At 57.9% G+C, this 14,300-nt stretch overlaps 1 protein-coding gene across 1 annotated transcript in view; it reads right to left on the bottom strand.

Annotated features, from left to right (window-relative positions):
- The window catches only part of MTMR9 (myotubularin related protein 9), a 28,437-nt gene extending 18,997 nt beyond the window's left edge, over positions 1–9,440 (bottom strand). Inside the window, exons 1-3 of the mRNA XM_056114050.1 lie at positions 9,203–9,440; positions 4,063–4,171; positions 427–552 (exon numbers count right to left, since the gene is read on the bottom strand). Of these exons, the coding sequence (XP_055970025.1) occupies positions 427–552; positions 4,063–4,171; positions 9,203–9,384 (417 nt within the window). The 5' untranslated portion in view covers positions 9,385–9,440. The remainder of the gene's footprint in view (positions 1–426; positions 553–4,062; positions 4,172–9,202) is intronic.
- Between the last annotated feature and the right edge of the window lie 4,860 nt (positions 9,441–14,300).

Below are 14,300 nucleotides of genomic sequence, written 5' to 3'. Positions count from 1 at the left end.
TTTCCAGAGGACGAAACCCCACCAGAAGCAGAGCAAGTGCCCCTCGGTGCCACCCAGTCCTCAGACACGAGGGCACCTGAGCTGGTGAGTGGCTAGGAGCACTTGACTCCAGAGAACAAGCCCTAGGCACAGGGATCCCCGCGGGAGAGAAGGCCCGATGCCAGAGCACTCCTTTCCGAACCAAAACTGTCACTGGTTGGTTTTTGCTTTCTGGGGGGCACCTGGCGATGCTCCTGGCTCTGTACTCAGGGACCGCTCCTGGTCATGCTCGGGCGACTGTATGGGATGCAGGGAACCAAACCCGGTTCAGCTGCGTGCCAGGCCAGTGCCCTAACCACTGCACCACTTCTCCGGCCCTCCTTCCCCAGATCAGAGATCCTCTGGCACACAGGGTCCCCAGGAGGGAGCATCTGCGGGGTCACTCACCGCCGAGGAATGGAGCTCGAACTCCTGCTCGGGAAGGAAGGCGTGCCAGCCGTCCTCGATCACCTCGAACATGGGCCGGTAGAAGAAGGGGTACATGAGCGTGATGGAGTCCAGGGTGGACAGCGCCTGGCAGGGATAAAAGTATGAGCCCAGGGGAAAGACGCCGGCCACTCTGGGCCAACACTCTCTGGAGCCCCTGCACCGGGTGATTTGGGGAAGCCAGACAGGGCCTGGTGATGCCCCTGATTCCAGTCACGGCAAGTGCTCATACAGTTGGAAAGAAGCCCCCCAAAGTGAGCAGCACAGCCCCCTGCAGGAGCTATGGAAGCACCACGAGACTCGCCGAGACGCCCAATAAGCCCCTTCCCTCCCGCCTTCAGGAACAGCAGGCACGGAAGGCCCCAGCCAGCCAGTCCAACAGGTGGGAGGGAGGCCAAGCGGCCCACCTAGAGCTCAGAGAAGCCGAGCCAGTCTCAGCCAGCACCGGGCAGGAGAGTGGCCCTCCCCGGCCAGCACGCGCATGGTTTGGGCTTGTTTTACCCTCTTGGATGGAGATAAAACTGGAAAATGGAACCACTATTTTTTTTTTCCTCTTTTTGGGTCACACTCAGTGATGCTCGGGGGTTACTCCTGGCTCTGCACTCAGGAATTACTCCTGGCGGTGCTCGAGGGACCATAGGGGATGCTGGGAATCGAACCCGGGTCGCCCGCATGCAAGGAAAACGTCCTACCCACTGTGCTAATGCTCTAGGCCGGAACCACTATTCTTGACGGACACAGGGGCAGGCTTCACCCCATGGATGGTGGGTGAGGATCCTGGCTCTGCCACATGGGCCTCCGGCTGTGGGCAGCAAGCACGCCCAGGTGCCTGTGATGCCATCGTCACTCCACGGCCACATCACACATGGCGCCCCCCACAGAGCTTGGCCGCCCCGAGCCCCAGGCACTGCTCTGCTCTTCCCGATCTGGCCGCCTCAGCCCGCCTCTGTGCCCCTCAGCACAGCCCTCCAGGCCGGCCTTGTTGGGGCAGAGGGCAGAATCCTTCCTGGCTCTCCACTTCTCTGTGGACACACGGTCACTGCTATACACTGGTTGTTGTGGCTCAACCAGGGGCGCTGACAGGTCCCGGATATGATGACTCATCTCCTGGAGAGATGCCAGGACGGGGTGGCTGGACCACCAGATTAAAGCAGTTCTATCTTTAATGTCTTTTTTTCTTTTTTTTTCGGGGGTGGGGGGACGACATCTGGCTTTGCCGAGGGCTTACTCTGGCTTCTGTGCCCAGGGATCACTCCTGGTGGGGCTTGGGGACCATGTTATGCTGGGGATCAAACCCAGGTGGGCCTCTCTGAACCAGTGTTTCACTTCCTGGGGAAATTCTATGCTGTTTTCCAGCACTGCTCCAGCCCCAAACCAGCAGCCAGGAAGTGGCGAGCACAGTCATGACCCCAATATTCTGATGTTGTGACTTTGCTGCCGTTACAAACCTTTCCTTGAAACATATCATTGCAGAAAGAACCAAACCCACTTGTACTTCCAAAAGGCCCTTGAGGCGGCGGGGAAAGGTTCACGGGCTGAGATGCAGAAGGGCCAGAAGATGGGCCAGCACCTGCCAGTCACCTGGCATGGCCAGGCCTGCTACACTGAGCAGGGACACAGGGCCACTCAGCCGGGCACTCACCCTCCCAGGCCCAGCCAATCCATACGCGTGTGGCAGGGACAGTACCTTGGCACCTTCTCTAAGGCCCACCACTCACGAGGGACAAAGCAGGAGAAGACCCTGCTGGCAGGAACAATAGCACCGAGAGGGCAGCAAAGCCCAACGCCCGGGTCAAGGGTCCGAAGTCCCCGAACCAAGGCAGAACACGAAGCAGCTCGGGGCAGCCCAGGTGACTGGGTGTGGCCCATCCCTCATCCCCCCCTCCTCACCGACCCAACTCCTCCCCGATCAGCCCCCTCACCCCCTAGTCCACTCCCCTCCTCCCCTTCCCCCTCCTCAGCAGTCTCCCCTCACCCTTTCACCCCCTACTCCCATGTTCGTCCAGGTGACATGTGGGGAGGGCGGCGCCCCGACTTCCGGAAGCTGCATTTAGCAGAGGCAGAGAGAGAAAAATGCCACATCCCATTTTCTCAGTGCCACAACACCTGTTCCTCTATTTCTAGTCTCTAAAAAAACTTCACAAAATCCAACAGACTTGGGGGAGCCTGGGGAGGTTGGGTCACACACACTCAGCAATGCTCCAGGGCTCACTCCGGGCTCTGCACCCAGGGGCTATTCCTGGTGGGATCAGGAGACCCTGTGGGGGTCCAACCTGCCTGGTCAGCCACGTGTAAGGTAAACATTCCTCCTGCTCTTCTACTAGTTCTGCCCCTACTAACAGATATTTAGGTCTTTCCGCTTTTTGAAGTTAAGACAGTATTTGGGTGGTGGGAGGGTGGCTGCAAAACCCTTATTAGTCTCTAAGGTCAAGAAAAAAAAATTCGGGGGCTAGAGCAATAGCACGGTGGGTAGGGCATTTGCCTTGCACGCAGCCGACCCGGGTTCAATTCCCAGCATCCCATATGGTTCCCTGAGTATCGCCAAGGGTAATTCCTGAGTGCAGAACCGGGAATAACCCTTGTACGTCACTGGATGTGACCCAAAAAAAGCAAAAAAAGAAAAAGAAAAAAAAATTTGGGAGGGGGTGTGTCTCTGTAACAATCTTGAAAACTCTTTAAGCCAAGTTAATCGCTCCTACAGCGGCCACGACTTAAAAAGCAAATTATAAATGTCGAGCAGATTATTGCTAAGATGGTGAGTCGCTTATCAATTTAAATATTAAATTACCCAAGTAAAGTTTCTATTATTTATAATCTGAATAGAGGCCATATTGTTAAGACAAACAAAAAAATGAACCACATCCTGTCCTAAGCAAACTCAGGATAGGGAAAATGAGGTTTATTACAAACAAATACAAGATTATGATATTTGGGGATTTTCACTTGCTCTCAGGGCCAGGAAAGGGCTCAGGGGCTCGATACTTGCTCGGACCCCAGCACTCCCTGGGCGGGGTTGTGGGTATAGGGCAGCCCAGGCTGCCCCTCCCAAGGACGACGCTGCCAGAGGGAGGAGGCAGGCAAGATGGGAGGGAACGAGGCGGTCACAGCTGTAGGAACCGAGACAGCCGCAGCCAGGGAGGGTGGGCTGGTGGCCTAGTGGGTAGAGCTAAGTCAGGCTTGCAAGATAAATAGGAAGTTCTGCAGATGGACGCACAGCAATGAGCACACAATCACCGCCAAGCCGGATGCTTACACATGTTGACTCAGGGCTGGGGAGATGGCACGCGGTGACACTGGCTGCATCCCCAGCGCTCCGTACACGAGCCCCCAGGCCCACCAGTGGTGACCCCTGAACACTGGCCGGTGTGGCCCCAAAGTAAATAAAAAACCTAAAAAAACTGCAGTAAGGCAATGCCGCCCTCCTCCGCCCCAGCGGCCATGAGTGACTCAGGGCCAGGCTTCTCCCTCAGTCATGAAGGCCTGAGTCACAGACTCAGCCAAATGCCTGTCAGGAAGGAAAACTTACACCGAGTCAGAACAGAATGCTCTTGTTTTATTGTGATTTGTCTTCACAGATTTTGCTTCCAGAACACTTACTTCAATGGAACTGGCTATATTCAAAGACTCTTCCATGCCGGGAATATCCAGCTGAATGATCCGAAAATCTTTACATTTTATAATGATGGTCCCCAGAGGGCCCACAAATCTGTAAAAAAAAAATATATATATATACATAATACATAGCAAATCATGCTTAGAAACGTATGCACACAATCACTTCTTTGGAAAGAGAACATAGTTACAACGGCCACATTCGACTTCCTCCTCCCCAGTTATTCTAACCAAGGGAGAATCGAACTTGGATCATCAAAATACGAGCTACCGAGGTCAGAGCGACAGGACAGCGGGGAGGGCATTTGCCTTGCATGTGCCGACCCAAGTTGTATCCCCGGCATCTCATATGGTCCCTGGAGCACCACCAGGAGTAATTCCTGAGTGCAGAGCCAGGAATAACCTCTGAGCATCACCAGATATGACCAAAAAATGAAAACCAACCAACTAATCCGATGACCTACCAGGCCCTGAGAAAACCTGTATTGAAAATGTCTTCAGATACTGAGAGTGACCCTCACTGGGCTGATTCTCTTCACCTAAACGACAGGGGCAAGTATCTGAGACAAGTGCTCAGCAATGGCGGAGAGGTCTCAAAACACACGCAACACTTGATTTCAGATTTTACTTCCCAACTTGCAGTGACTGATTTGAAACATAAGCGTCTCAGGGCGGGGAAGACGATTCCAAGGGCGGGGCACTTGGTCTGTTAGGGGGAGCCCCCCCCAACACACACCAGTACTGCCAGGGCGTGGCCAAAAGCAAGCCTACAGACAGAAACAAAAGTGCCTTTTTCGTGCTCTTTAAAACTCAGTTAAGGGGCCGGAGCAATAGCTTAGCAGGTAGGGCGTTTGCCTTGCACACTGCCAACTGGGTTGAATTCCCAGCATCCCATATGGTTCCCCAAGCACCACCAGGAGTAATTCCTGAGTGCAGAGCCAGGAGTAACCTCTGAACGTTGCCAGGTGTGACCCAAAAAGCAAAAATAAATAAATAAATAAATAATAAAACTCAGTTATGGGGCTGAAGCGGTAGTATAGCAGGTAGAGGGTTTGCCTTGCACGCGGTTGACCTGGGTTCGATTCCCAGCATCCTATATGGTCCCACCACAGGACTAATTCCTTAGTGCAAAGCCAGGAGTGACCCAAAAAAGCAAAAACAAAAAAAGAACCCCACCTCAGTTAAGAACCAGAGCAATGGTATAGCAGACACGGCACTAGCTCTGCACGCGGCTGACCAGGGTTCCATCCCCGGCATCCCACAGGGTCCCCTGAGCCCCACCAGGAGTGATTCCTGAGTGCAAAGCCAGGAGTGACCCCGGAGCCATTGCCAGGTGTGACTCCCCCCCACTCCCCAATGAAAGAGTTAAATAGAAGCCAAAGAGATAGCACAATAGGTAAGGCACTTGCCTTGCACGCAGCCAGCCCGCGTTCAAGCCCCGCGCGCCGCCAGGAGTGACCCCTGAGCAGACGGCCGGGAGTTAAGCTCCGAGCACAGCCGAGTGTGGCCCACGTGCAAACCAAAAGTCGAGCACGCAAGGCAAGCGCCCACCGCTGCCCGTGCTCTCCGCTTCCTCCGGTCACACGCCTGGAAGCTTCTGGGCCTGTGCCAAGGGTGTGCTGGGTCAGTGCCAGCCCGTCCGCTCTCCCGGAGTCACTCTCACTACCGTCTCTTGTGGGCAGGTTTGTAGCTGTACAGCAAAATTCATCCATTCGTGGTTTATGTCATTCGTGGACTGTCCGGCCGGCTGGCTGCCTAAAGCCCACGAAGCCTGTGGTCTGGCCCTGGGCCTGTCGGGACAGACCTGGATGCTAACCACTGTCGCTCCTCTGCCTGGGTCATCTAACCTGTGAGTGATGTTTGGCTTATTTGGTTTGCAGCCCACACCCGGCAGTGCTCAGAGCTTCCTCCTGGCTCTGCACTCAGGAACCACTCCTGGCGGTGCTTGGGGGACCTGGTGGGGTGCCGGGGATCAAACTGGGCTGGCTGGGTGCAAGGTAAACGCCCCACTGAGCGAGTTATAAATGATCAATAGCCACATGGCCCTTGTGGGAAAAAGGGCCCGGGCCCTGGTGAGTACTGAGTCTGTGAAGTCCTTCTTCCTGCCCTGTCAGCTCCATGGCTCTGCCTCTCCTCTGCAGTCTGTGATCCATCTGCACCCCAGTGCCTTTACACATGGGTTCCCACACAGTCCCCACGCCCGTGCACAGCACCGAGGGCCCTCCACTTGGCTGCCTGTTTGCGTTCATCTGTCCCTGAGTATCTTCTAGCTTCCCTGTGATTTTTTTCTTTTTTTTAAATCCACACAGTTTGGTGCATTTTCCAGTTTTCCCTTGGCTACTGATTTCTAATGTCACGCCACTGTGGTGCGTGAGCTAGGTGGGTGCCAGGCCCCCAGGGACGGTCTTCAAAAGCAGCAGCAGCACAAGACAGCCTGGCCATGGGCAGACGGGCTGGGGGTGCACTCTCGGGGCCAGGGAGAGGCTGAGCTAAGGGCCACCGCCTCCCGATGCACCCCTTCACCTCGCTGAAGCCCGGCTCGCACAGAAAGCAGGCGGCCCCTCTGGAATTGGGTGGGAAGTCGGTCAGCTCTGTAAGCAGGGAGCGCCTCATACACACAGCCTCATACTGGCTGCTCTGCAGACTCTCATGCCCGTATTCTCATGTGCGTCAGGTGCAGGGAAGGCGTTAGAATCCTGACTCCCTGTGACTCTCACTTCTCGTGCCTTCTGTTCCGCGACTGTCCTCGAGCACTCTCGGGCTCTCTGTCCTGGGTGCCATCCGCCTGTGACGCTGAGATCTGTCTGTCTGTCTTTCTCTTTCTTCACACCGGCATTGTTCATGGTCACTTTCCTGGCTGCTGCACTCAGAGCTCACTCCTGGTGGGGCTCAAGGAACCACAAGGGATACCAGGGATGGAACCCAGTCGGCCACGTGCAAGGCAAACTGTACTGTTTCTTAGGCCCAAACTACATTTTTCAAGGTTTCTTCCTAACTACTGGCTCCGTGGGCTCCGAGTCTGCTGAGAAAGAGCCGCGAGGGAGGGAGGGCAGGCAGGCAGAAGGATACAGGGGTCACTGGAAAAGAGCTTCCTTTCTCCCTCCCTCCTTCTTCCTCGGTCCGTCCTTCCTTCCCTCCCTCACTCCTCTCTGGTTCAGAAAAAGCACTTTACCTGTGAGATGCACAAGACCCCAGTAAAAATACTGTGAAAACTCAAATTGGGCAGCTCTGGGAGGCAGTACTCTGGCCTGACCACAGGCCTGGCTTCCCATCACAGCCCAAGGTGGGTGTGTGTAAGTCTCCCACATCCCCCTGCTGACGGGAAGGCTGTATCCTGTGTACCTCCTCGAGCCCTGCCAGGCCCCCAGAGGTGACACGGGTGAGTGGGGTAGGAAGAGCACAGAAAATCCACAAGAAGAAAGGTGGGCGGGAGGGCGGCGCGGGGCTCCCTTGGGTCTTCCCATGTGTTAGTGCCTGTCTGCCCTAGCTGCACTCAGAGCTTTTTTTTTTTTAATTTGGGTCACACCTGGCGATGCACAGGGGTTATTCCTGGCTTTGCACTCAGGACTTACTCCTGGCAGTGGTTGGGGGACCATATGGGATGCCGGGGATCAAACCCGGTTGGCCATGTGCAAGGCAAACGCCCTACCCACTGTGCTATTGCTTCAGCCCCCTGCACTCAGAGCTTTGAAGACGGTACAAAGGGCACTAACGGGGGAGCCAGAGTCCAAGGGGAGGGTTGCCGCTTCCAGCCTAGGGCTCACAGAGGCACTTCGCCATGTGCAGCTGAGCATGGGCTGAGTGAAGAGACGAGAGCCGATTCTTCTCTCCAAGGCACCAGAGAGAGAGCGCGGGACAGACCAGAGAGTAAGGACTCAGCAAGGAGGCCACGGGCAGCTGACCCAGAAGCCCGTGGGTCTGACCGTGCAGGCGAGAGGGGCAAAGCGGGTCTCAAGCCCACCTGCTTCGCACCCTCTGCCCTGGCTGGGGGAGAAAAGGCTTTAGCGTGGGGTGGTCACCATGCCCTGCTCCAGGCTAGGGCCAGAGTACAGGGCAGCAGGGGGGCTTTGGATTCTGCTACACTACCAAGGAAAGACAGGAGCTGGGTGCCACCCACCCGAAGACCATAAGGAACACACAGCTTTGCCAGGGAGCAAATTCTGTTCTCCCCCTGCAGAAAAACGGGCCCCCAGGGACCCCTCGCACAGGGCCCAGGGGCCATCCAGGTATCCCGCACCTCCAATCCCACAAAAAAGGGTGTTAGAAAGAGTGAAAAATAAATGATAGGGACAGGAGCAATAGTGCAACTGGGAGGTGTTTGCCTTGCACGCGCCCGGCATCCCATATGGTCCCCTCGAGAATCACCTGGAGTGATTCCTGAGTGCAGAGCCAGGAGTAACCCCTGAACACTGCAGGGTGTGACCCAAAAGGCAAAAAGAGAGAGAGAGAGAGAGAGAGAGAGAGAGAGAGAGAGAGAGAGAGAGAGACCTCCTGATCACCTCCATGGTGGGAGGTTCAAAGTAAGGACCCAGGTTTGAGGGGGAGGGAAGGACTCTGGCATTTTTTGAGTAGGGGAGAAGGTTTCCTGGCAGGACTGCGCCCAGATGGCTGGGCTGAGGGTCATCCTAGGGACAGCAGGCTGCAGCCTGCCCCTAACCATTATGGACACTGGGAGGCCACGAGCCAGGATGCTCCTTAGAAGAGAGGAGAGGCTGTCCTGTCCTGTCCTGTCCAGTCCCAACGCTCCCACGCTTGCGTCCACCCTGGGGCCAAGACTGGCCATCTTGCACTCATGTTAAAACCCCAGCCATCCCTGCTGGCGTCCGGTGTCCCCACGTCCAGCCAGGTGCCCCCACGCTCATATCTAGCCCACGCCCTCGTGTCCAGTTCCGCGTCCAGTCTGCTCCCCCGTCCTCCCCGGCTGTCCCTGCGCCCCCACATCCAGCCCAGCGTCCAGCCCGGAGACCCTGCGTCCAGCCCGCACCCCTGTCCAGCCCCGCGCCCCCGTCCACCCTGGCCATCCCCGCGTCCAGCCCGCACCCCGCATCCTCCCGTGCCCCTGTCCAGCCAGCGCCCGCGTCCACCCGTGCCCCCGTCCAGCCCGCGTCCAGCCCGGCCCGCGCACCGCTTCTCGAGGGCGTCGATGTTGGCGTGCAGCAGCCACAGCTCCTCGGTGCTGTCCTGGCGCGAGGACAGGATGAGGTGGTGGCCGGTCAGGCACAGCGTCCCCTCCACGGCCGGGTGGAAGGGCCGGTGCAGCACCACGTTGTCCACCCGCGGCGTCTTGATCAGCTCCGCGAACTCCATGGTGGCCGGGCGGGGCAGGGCGGGGCAGGGCGGGGCCGGACTGACCCCTGGAGTTGGGGATGGTCACCGGGGTAGAGGATAACCACTGGGGCAGCGGGGAGGCCGGGCAGGGTCGGGGGTGACCACCGGGGTCTGGGATGACCACTGGGGGTCGGGGATGACCACTGGGGCGGCGGGGAAGGCGGGCGGGGCCGGGAGTGACCACCGGGGTCGGGGATGGCCACTGGGGGCCCGGGGGAGTCCGGGCAGGTCCGAGGGTGGCCACAGAGGCAGGGGAGAAGCCGGGCGGGGCCGAGCAGGGCCGAGGGGCGGCCACCGGGACCGGAGAGGCCGGGCAGGGCCGAGGCCTGTGTCCACCACCGTCGCCGGCCGCGGGGACACGGCGCTGGGCAAGGCCGCAGCCCTCGGCCTGCGCCTCGTACCCCGAGACGCCCGCGATTGGCCCCACCGGCCGGGGAGGGGCGGGGGCGGCGCTGACCAGTGACCAGGAGCGGCCGCCGCGGCACCAGGCACCGAGTCCGCGTCTCTGGGGACTCCTGGCGGAAGTGGACGCTCGCCCCGGGAGATGGCGTCACTCCGGGCGGAAGCGGCGGGCGCGGGCCGGAAGTGTGCTTCACGCGGGTGCCGGTCGCTTCGGCGGCCGTCGGGAAACGGATAGCCTGAGCCTTTTCGTTCCGCCTGGGCTTGGCTTCGGCGCCCACTTGCCCACCAGTCGGCCGAGGAGGGGAACCCGGACTGATAAAGATGCGCTTCCCCTCCCCGAGGCCAGGGCAGGCGCGCCGTGGGTCTGGGTTGGGACTTGCCGCACGGGCCGCAGCACCCTGACCCCAGTGACTTGCTACAAAGCCTCAGCCTATAGCCGAGTCCGAGCTCCTGCAAAACCCTGGGGGCCAAGGCGTGCGGACCTCTCCCCACCGCCTCCACGTTACACACATGGTGCCAGAGCGACACCCGCACCGATGCTCCCTGCCTGCCACCTCCCTCCCAGTGTCAAGAGCATTTTCTTTTTATTTAGTTATTTCCATTTATTTATGTATGTATGTATTGCTTTTTGGGTGTCACCCTGCAATGCCCAGAGGATTACTCCCGGCTCTGCTCTCAGGAATTACTCTTGGCTGTGCTCAGGGACCCTATGGGATGCGGGGGATGGAACCTGTACGGTTTTGGGGGCGGTTTTGGGGAGTTTTTTGTCTTTTTTTTTTCTTTTTGGGTCATACCTGGCAATGCACAGGGGTTATTCCTGGCTCATGCACTCAGGAATTACTCCTGGCGGTGCTCAGGGGACCACCAAATCAAACCCGGGTCGGCTGCGTGCAAGGCAAACATCCTACCCACTGTGCTATCACTCCAGCCCCGGAACCTATAAGGTTTGCTTGGACAAAACGACAACTGGGACAAAATTATGACCAGCTTACAAGACAGCAATATTCCTAGAACCAGAGATCACCGTGCCCTCTGTACAACAGACAGGACTTATGGTCCACCAGGCGCCAGGAGGCCACCACGTTGCATTCCAGGTTCTTCACCATCCGCCATCCCCCCCCACCGCCCCACCCCCCCACCCCGTGGATAATGAGTCCAGACCATGCACACCGGTTCCTCTGGTCCCCTTTTCCTGCCTGACAGCTTATTTGGTTGTCTCCTATTTCCTTCGCTTTATTCTCTCTGTCCCTCTGTCTGCGCCAGACAGGGTTCCCAAATCATTAAGAAACCAGCTGAGCCACTTGCAAGGCGAACACCCTCCCCACTGTGCTATCACTTGGATAAGCATTGGGATCCGCACGTGAAGTGCTTAGTGTTGGTGAAAGCTGCAGAGCAACCAGAAGGACCGGCTCGGGTGCCGTGAGGTCATTCAGGACGGGTCCCTGCTTCTGTCCTTGACCGTCCCAGACGATCCCTTCCTACAGCAATGCTGTCTAGGTCAGTCTGCAAGGTGGGAACAGCCACCGGAAGGGGATAAGTGATATAGAAAGCTGATTTGGGGCCCGAGGACTGTCATGACCCTTCCTCTATGGGTATCCTTCTAACAGTTACCAACAGTTGCAGGTCCGGGAAGACATAAACTTGTTAGCCCTGAGAGAACAGTGTTCTGTCATGCAGAACTGTTAGGGCAAAGCCATAGGAAGTGACTTAAAAATTACATCTCTGGAATTGAAGCTCAAAGCCGGGGCAAGAAGGCCCTGGGAGAAGCGGCCTTGGCCTCCGTGGCCAGGAGCAGAGCGGGGCACGCAGTGCACCGTTTGACCAGCAGGTGGCAGTAGAGGCCGGCAGAGCAGCCGCCGCCCGCTGTATCCCGCTGGTCACTGCCCTCTCTCCCCCCCCCCCCCCCCAACTGGCCGCCTAGGGGGCTGATCAGCTGCAGCAGGTGGTAGCATTTTGGATGCATGTGAAGCACGCAGCGCCCTGCAGGTCTTTCCTTTTAAATCCGGCTTCCAATGAGATCACCAGTAGTGTGATACGGAGCTACCCTCTAGCTTCCAGTTCCCTGGCCGCCTTGGCCATCGTACTCTGGACAGGACGCGGCTTCTGCCCTCTAACTGTAAGCACAAAAGCCAGGGAGCCTACAGCCTCCCCAGGGCCCCGGGAACAGAATTCTGGAGCAAGTCCGGATTGTGGAGGCTCAGATCCCATTCCTGGTTTCACACTTTCTGTCCAAGCCCCTCTGAGGTCAGCATGCAGCTGGCCAGCTGTGTCAGAGGTGGGGAAGATGCAGGGATGTGCTGTGCCAAGGCTTGCTCTGTCCACCGTCCTGGGCTCCCCCGCTTCTTTGCCACAATCAGGCAACCCTGCAAATTCTCCCTGCAATGGGTCCAGCCCCGCCCTCCCGGTCCCTTCTCCCATGGGCCACCCTTCTCCTGTTTACCTGTCCCGGAGTCCTGCTTTCCTTCCCTCTCCAAACCCTTTCGACACCCTCCCCCTCCCGTCCTCCCTAGCCACCTCAAGGGCCCATCAACCCCCTTCTTTGTCCTTCCCAAGTCACCATCCTTAAATGGCCTGAAGTTTCCATTGTGACTCTGCCCCCATGGAGATGCAGTGACTCTGCTCCCACCGATGCCCGCTTGGAAAGGGCCTAGATGCAAGGGTTGGAGTCAGAGCACTGCAGGAAGGCCCCCGGCCTTGCACGTGGCCGACCCAAGTTTCATCTCTGGTGACCCAAGTTTCATCTCCGGTGTCCCAACTGGTCCCCTGAGCCCCATCAGGAGTGGGTGAGCACAGAGTCAGTAGTAAGCCCGGAGCACTGCCAGGTGTCACCCCCCCCAACCCCCAGTTAAAAAAAATACAAACTCTGTAGGCAAGGGCAGAAAAGAGCCCTGCAGCAGGCAAGGGACACTGACATTCACCCGGCCACAGAAGGAAAGTTCTGGAGATAAGGGTGTGGTCCCTGGGGTCTGTGTTCAGATCCTACAGCCTCAGTGGCCACAGACCCCGGGCCAGGCACCCCCTGGCAGTGAGCCAGTCAGAAGAGCAGGAGCTGATATTTGCCAAGAGGGCAGGTGAGCAGGAAGAGGAGCTGTGTTGCTTCCTGAGCAACGCCCCCCACCCCCATGCAGCGGCCAGATAGCCCTCATCTCAGCGCATGTGGGGCCCAGCCCGCTTCGGTCTCAGGGTGCACGGAGGCATGGCCAGCAGAAAGCCCGTCGAGAAAGGCCGGCCGCCTCCATTGCCCCCAGAGCTGCCGTGGCATCACCGCCACTGACTCTGTAGAGTCTCCCCAGAGCCACAGCCCACGCAGAGTCATGAGCCAGGCCTCCCTCCATGTCCCTGCCATGAACAGCGGGGCCCACATGTGCACGGGCTGGGCTGGGGTCCGGAGAGGGAGGAGCAGAGCGAGCAGGGGAGAAGTCATCGGCGCCTTCTCGGTAAAGCGCCTTTCCGCTCATAGCCATAACAAACTAGAAGATGCAATTACGCATAATTGGATATAATTAAAATAAAGAGACATGTCTGAAATAAAGGCGTAATTAAGAAGTGGGAAGATTAAGTAGGTGGGAATGTCAGCGGTGCTAATTCAGAGATTGCTGTTGGGGGTTTGTTCTATTGTGGTGGGGCCTAATGCGGGGTCAGCCCAGCTGGGCTGCATGGCCTCTCCCAGCCCCCGCACAAAACCTAAACGCAAGCAGAAGGACCTGTGGCCACCCCGGGCGGACCAACAGCAGCCAGCAACAAGACCCGGTGTTGGATCAGTCCCCTCAGGGCAGACACTCAGGAAGGCGTGTGGGGCAGTGACCAGGGGCCGTCCAGATGCTGAGGGCCACTGTCCCATGGTTCCGAGGGAAACTGCCTTTCTTGGGAGCTGCTGGAACATGGAGGCGGTGCTGCTCAGCTCCTGCAGCTTCTTCCACGCGCCTCCCAGCCACATGCTTGATCTCTCATTACCTGCCACATCGATTCATCACCTATTAACAAGGAGCGAGACGCAGCCGTGCCCCCTCACAGGCAACTGCTTCCTGGGTGAAAGGTCAGGTATCTGGGGTGCTATCCTTGCAACTTCTCCACCGTCAAATATTTTTCAAAACTAAGGGTTATAAACTATCCAAATAGAAATTGTACAATCATGTCCTCGCTAGGCCTGCGGCTGATGGTAGGTGTGGGCAGGCCTGGGGGGACACTTTCTGGGGCCAGGGGCTCCTAGGGTGGACACTGGGCTGGCAGGCTCAGTCCTGCTGCTGTGGCCTTTGCTGCAGGGGCTGAGGTCCCGGAGAGCTGGGACCTGTGGGAGGGAGAGCCCCCTGTCGCCCCAGGGTCCTCAGACCCTCGAATCCTGTCCTCCGGCCACCTCTGCTTCCTCACTTGCCCGGGGCTCCAGGGCTTCCCCCCTAAGTGCCGTTATCATGGGGGGGAAACGTGAGGTGCAGCAGGGGCCAGCTCGGAGGATTTGCTGGAGCTATTTCTCTGGATCTGGAGAGTCTGTCTCC

Source organism: Sorex fumeus, unplaced genomic scaffold, assembly GCF_029834395.1.
Source record: "Sorex fumeus unplaced genomic scaffold, SorFum_2.1 ptg000024l, whole genome shotgun sequence".
Classification (NCBI taxonomy): domain Eukaryota; kingdom Metazoa; phylum Chordata; class Mammalia; order Eulipotyphla; family Soricidae; genus Sorex; species Sorex fumeus.
Note: the sequence above shows the minus strand (reverse complement) of the source record. Positions and strands in the feature narration are given on the sequence as shown.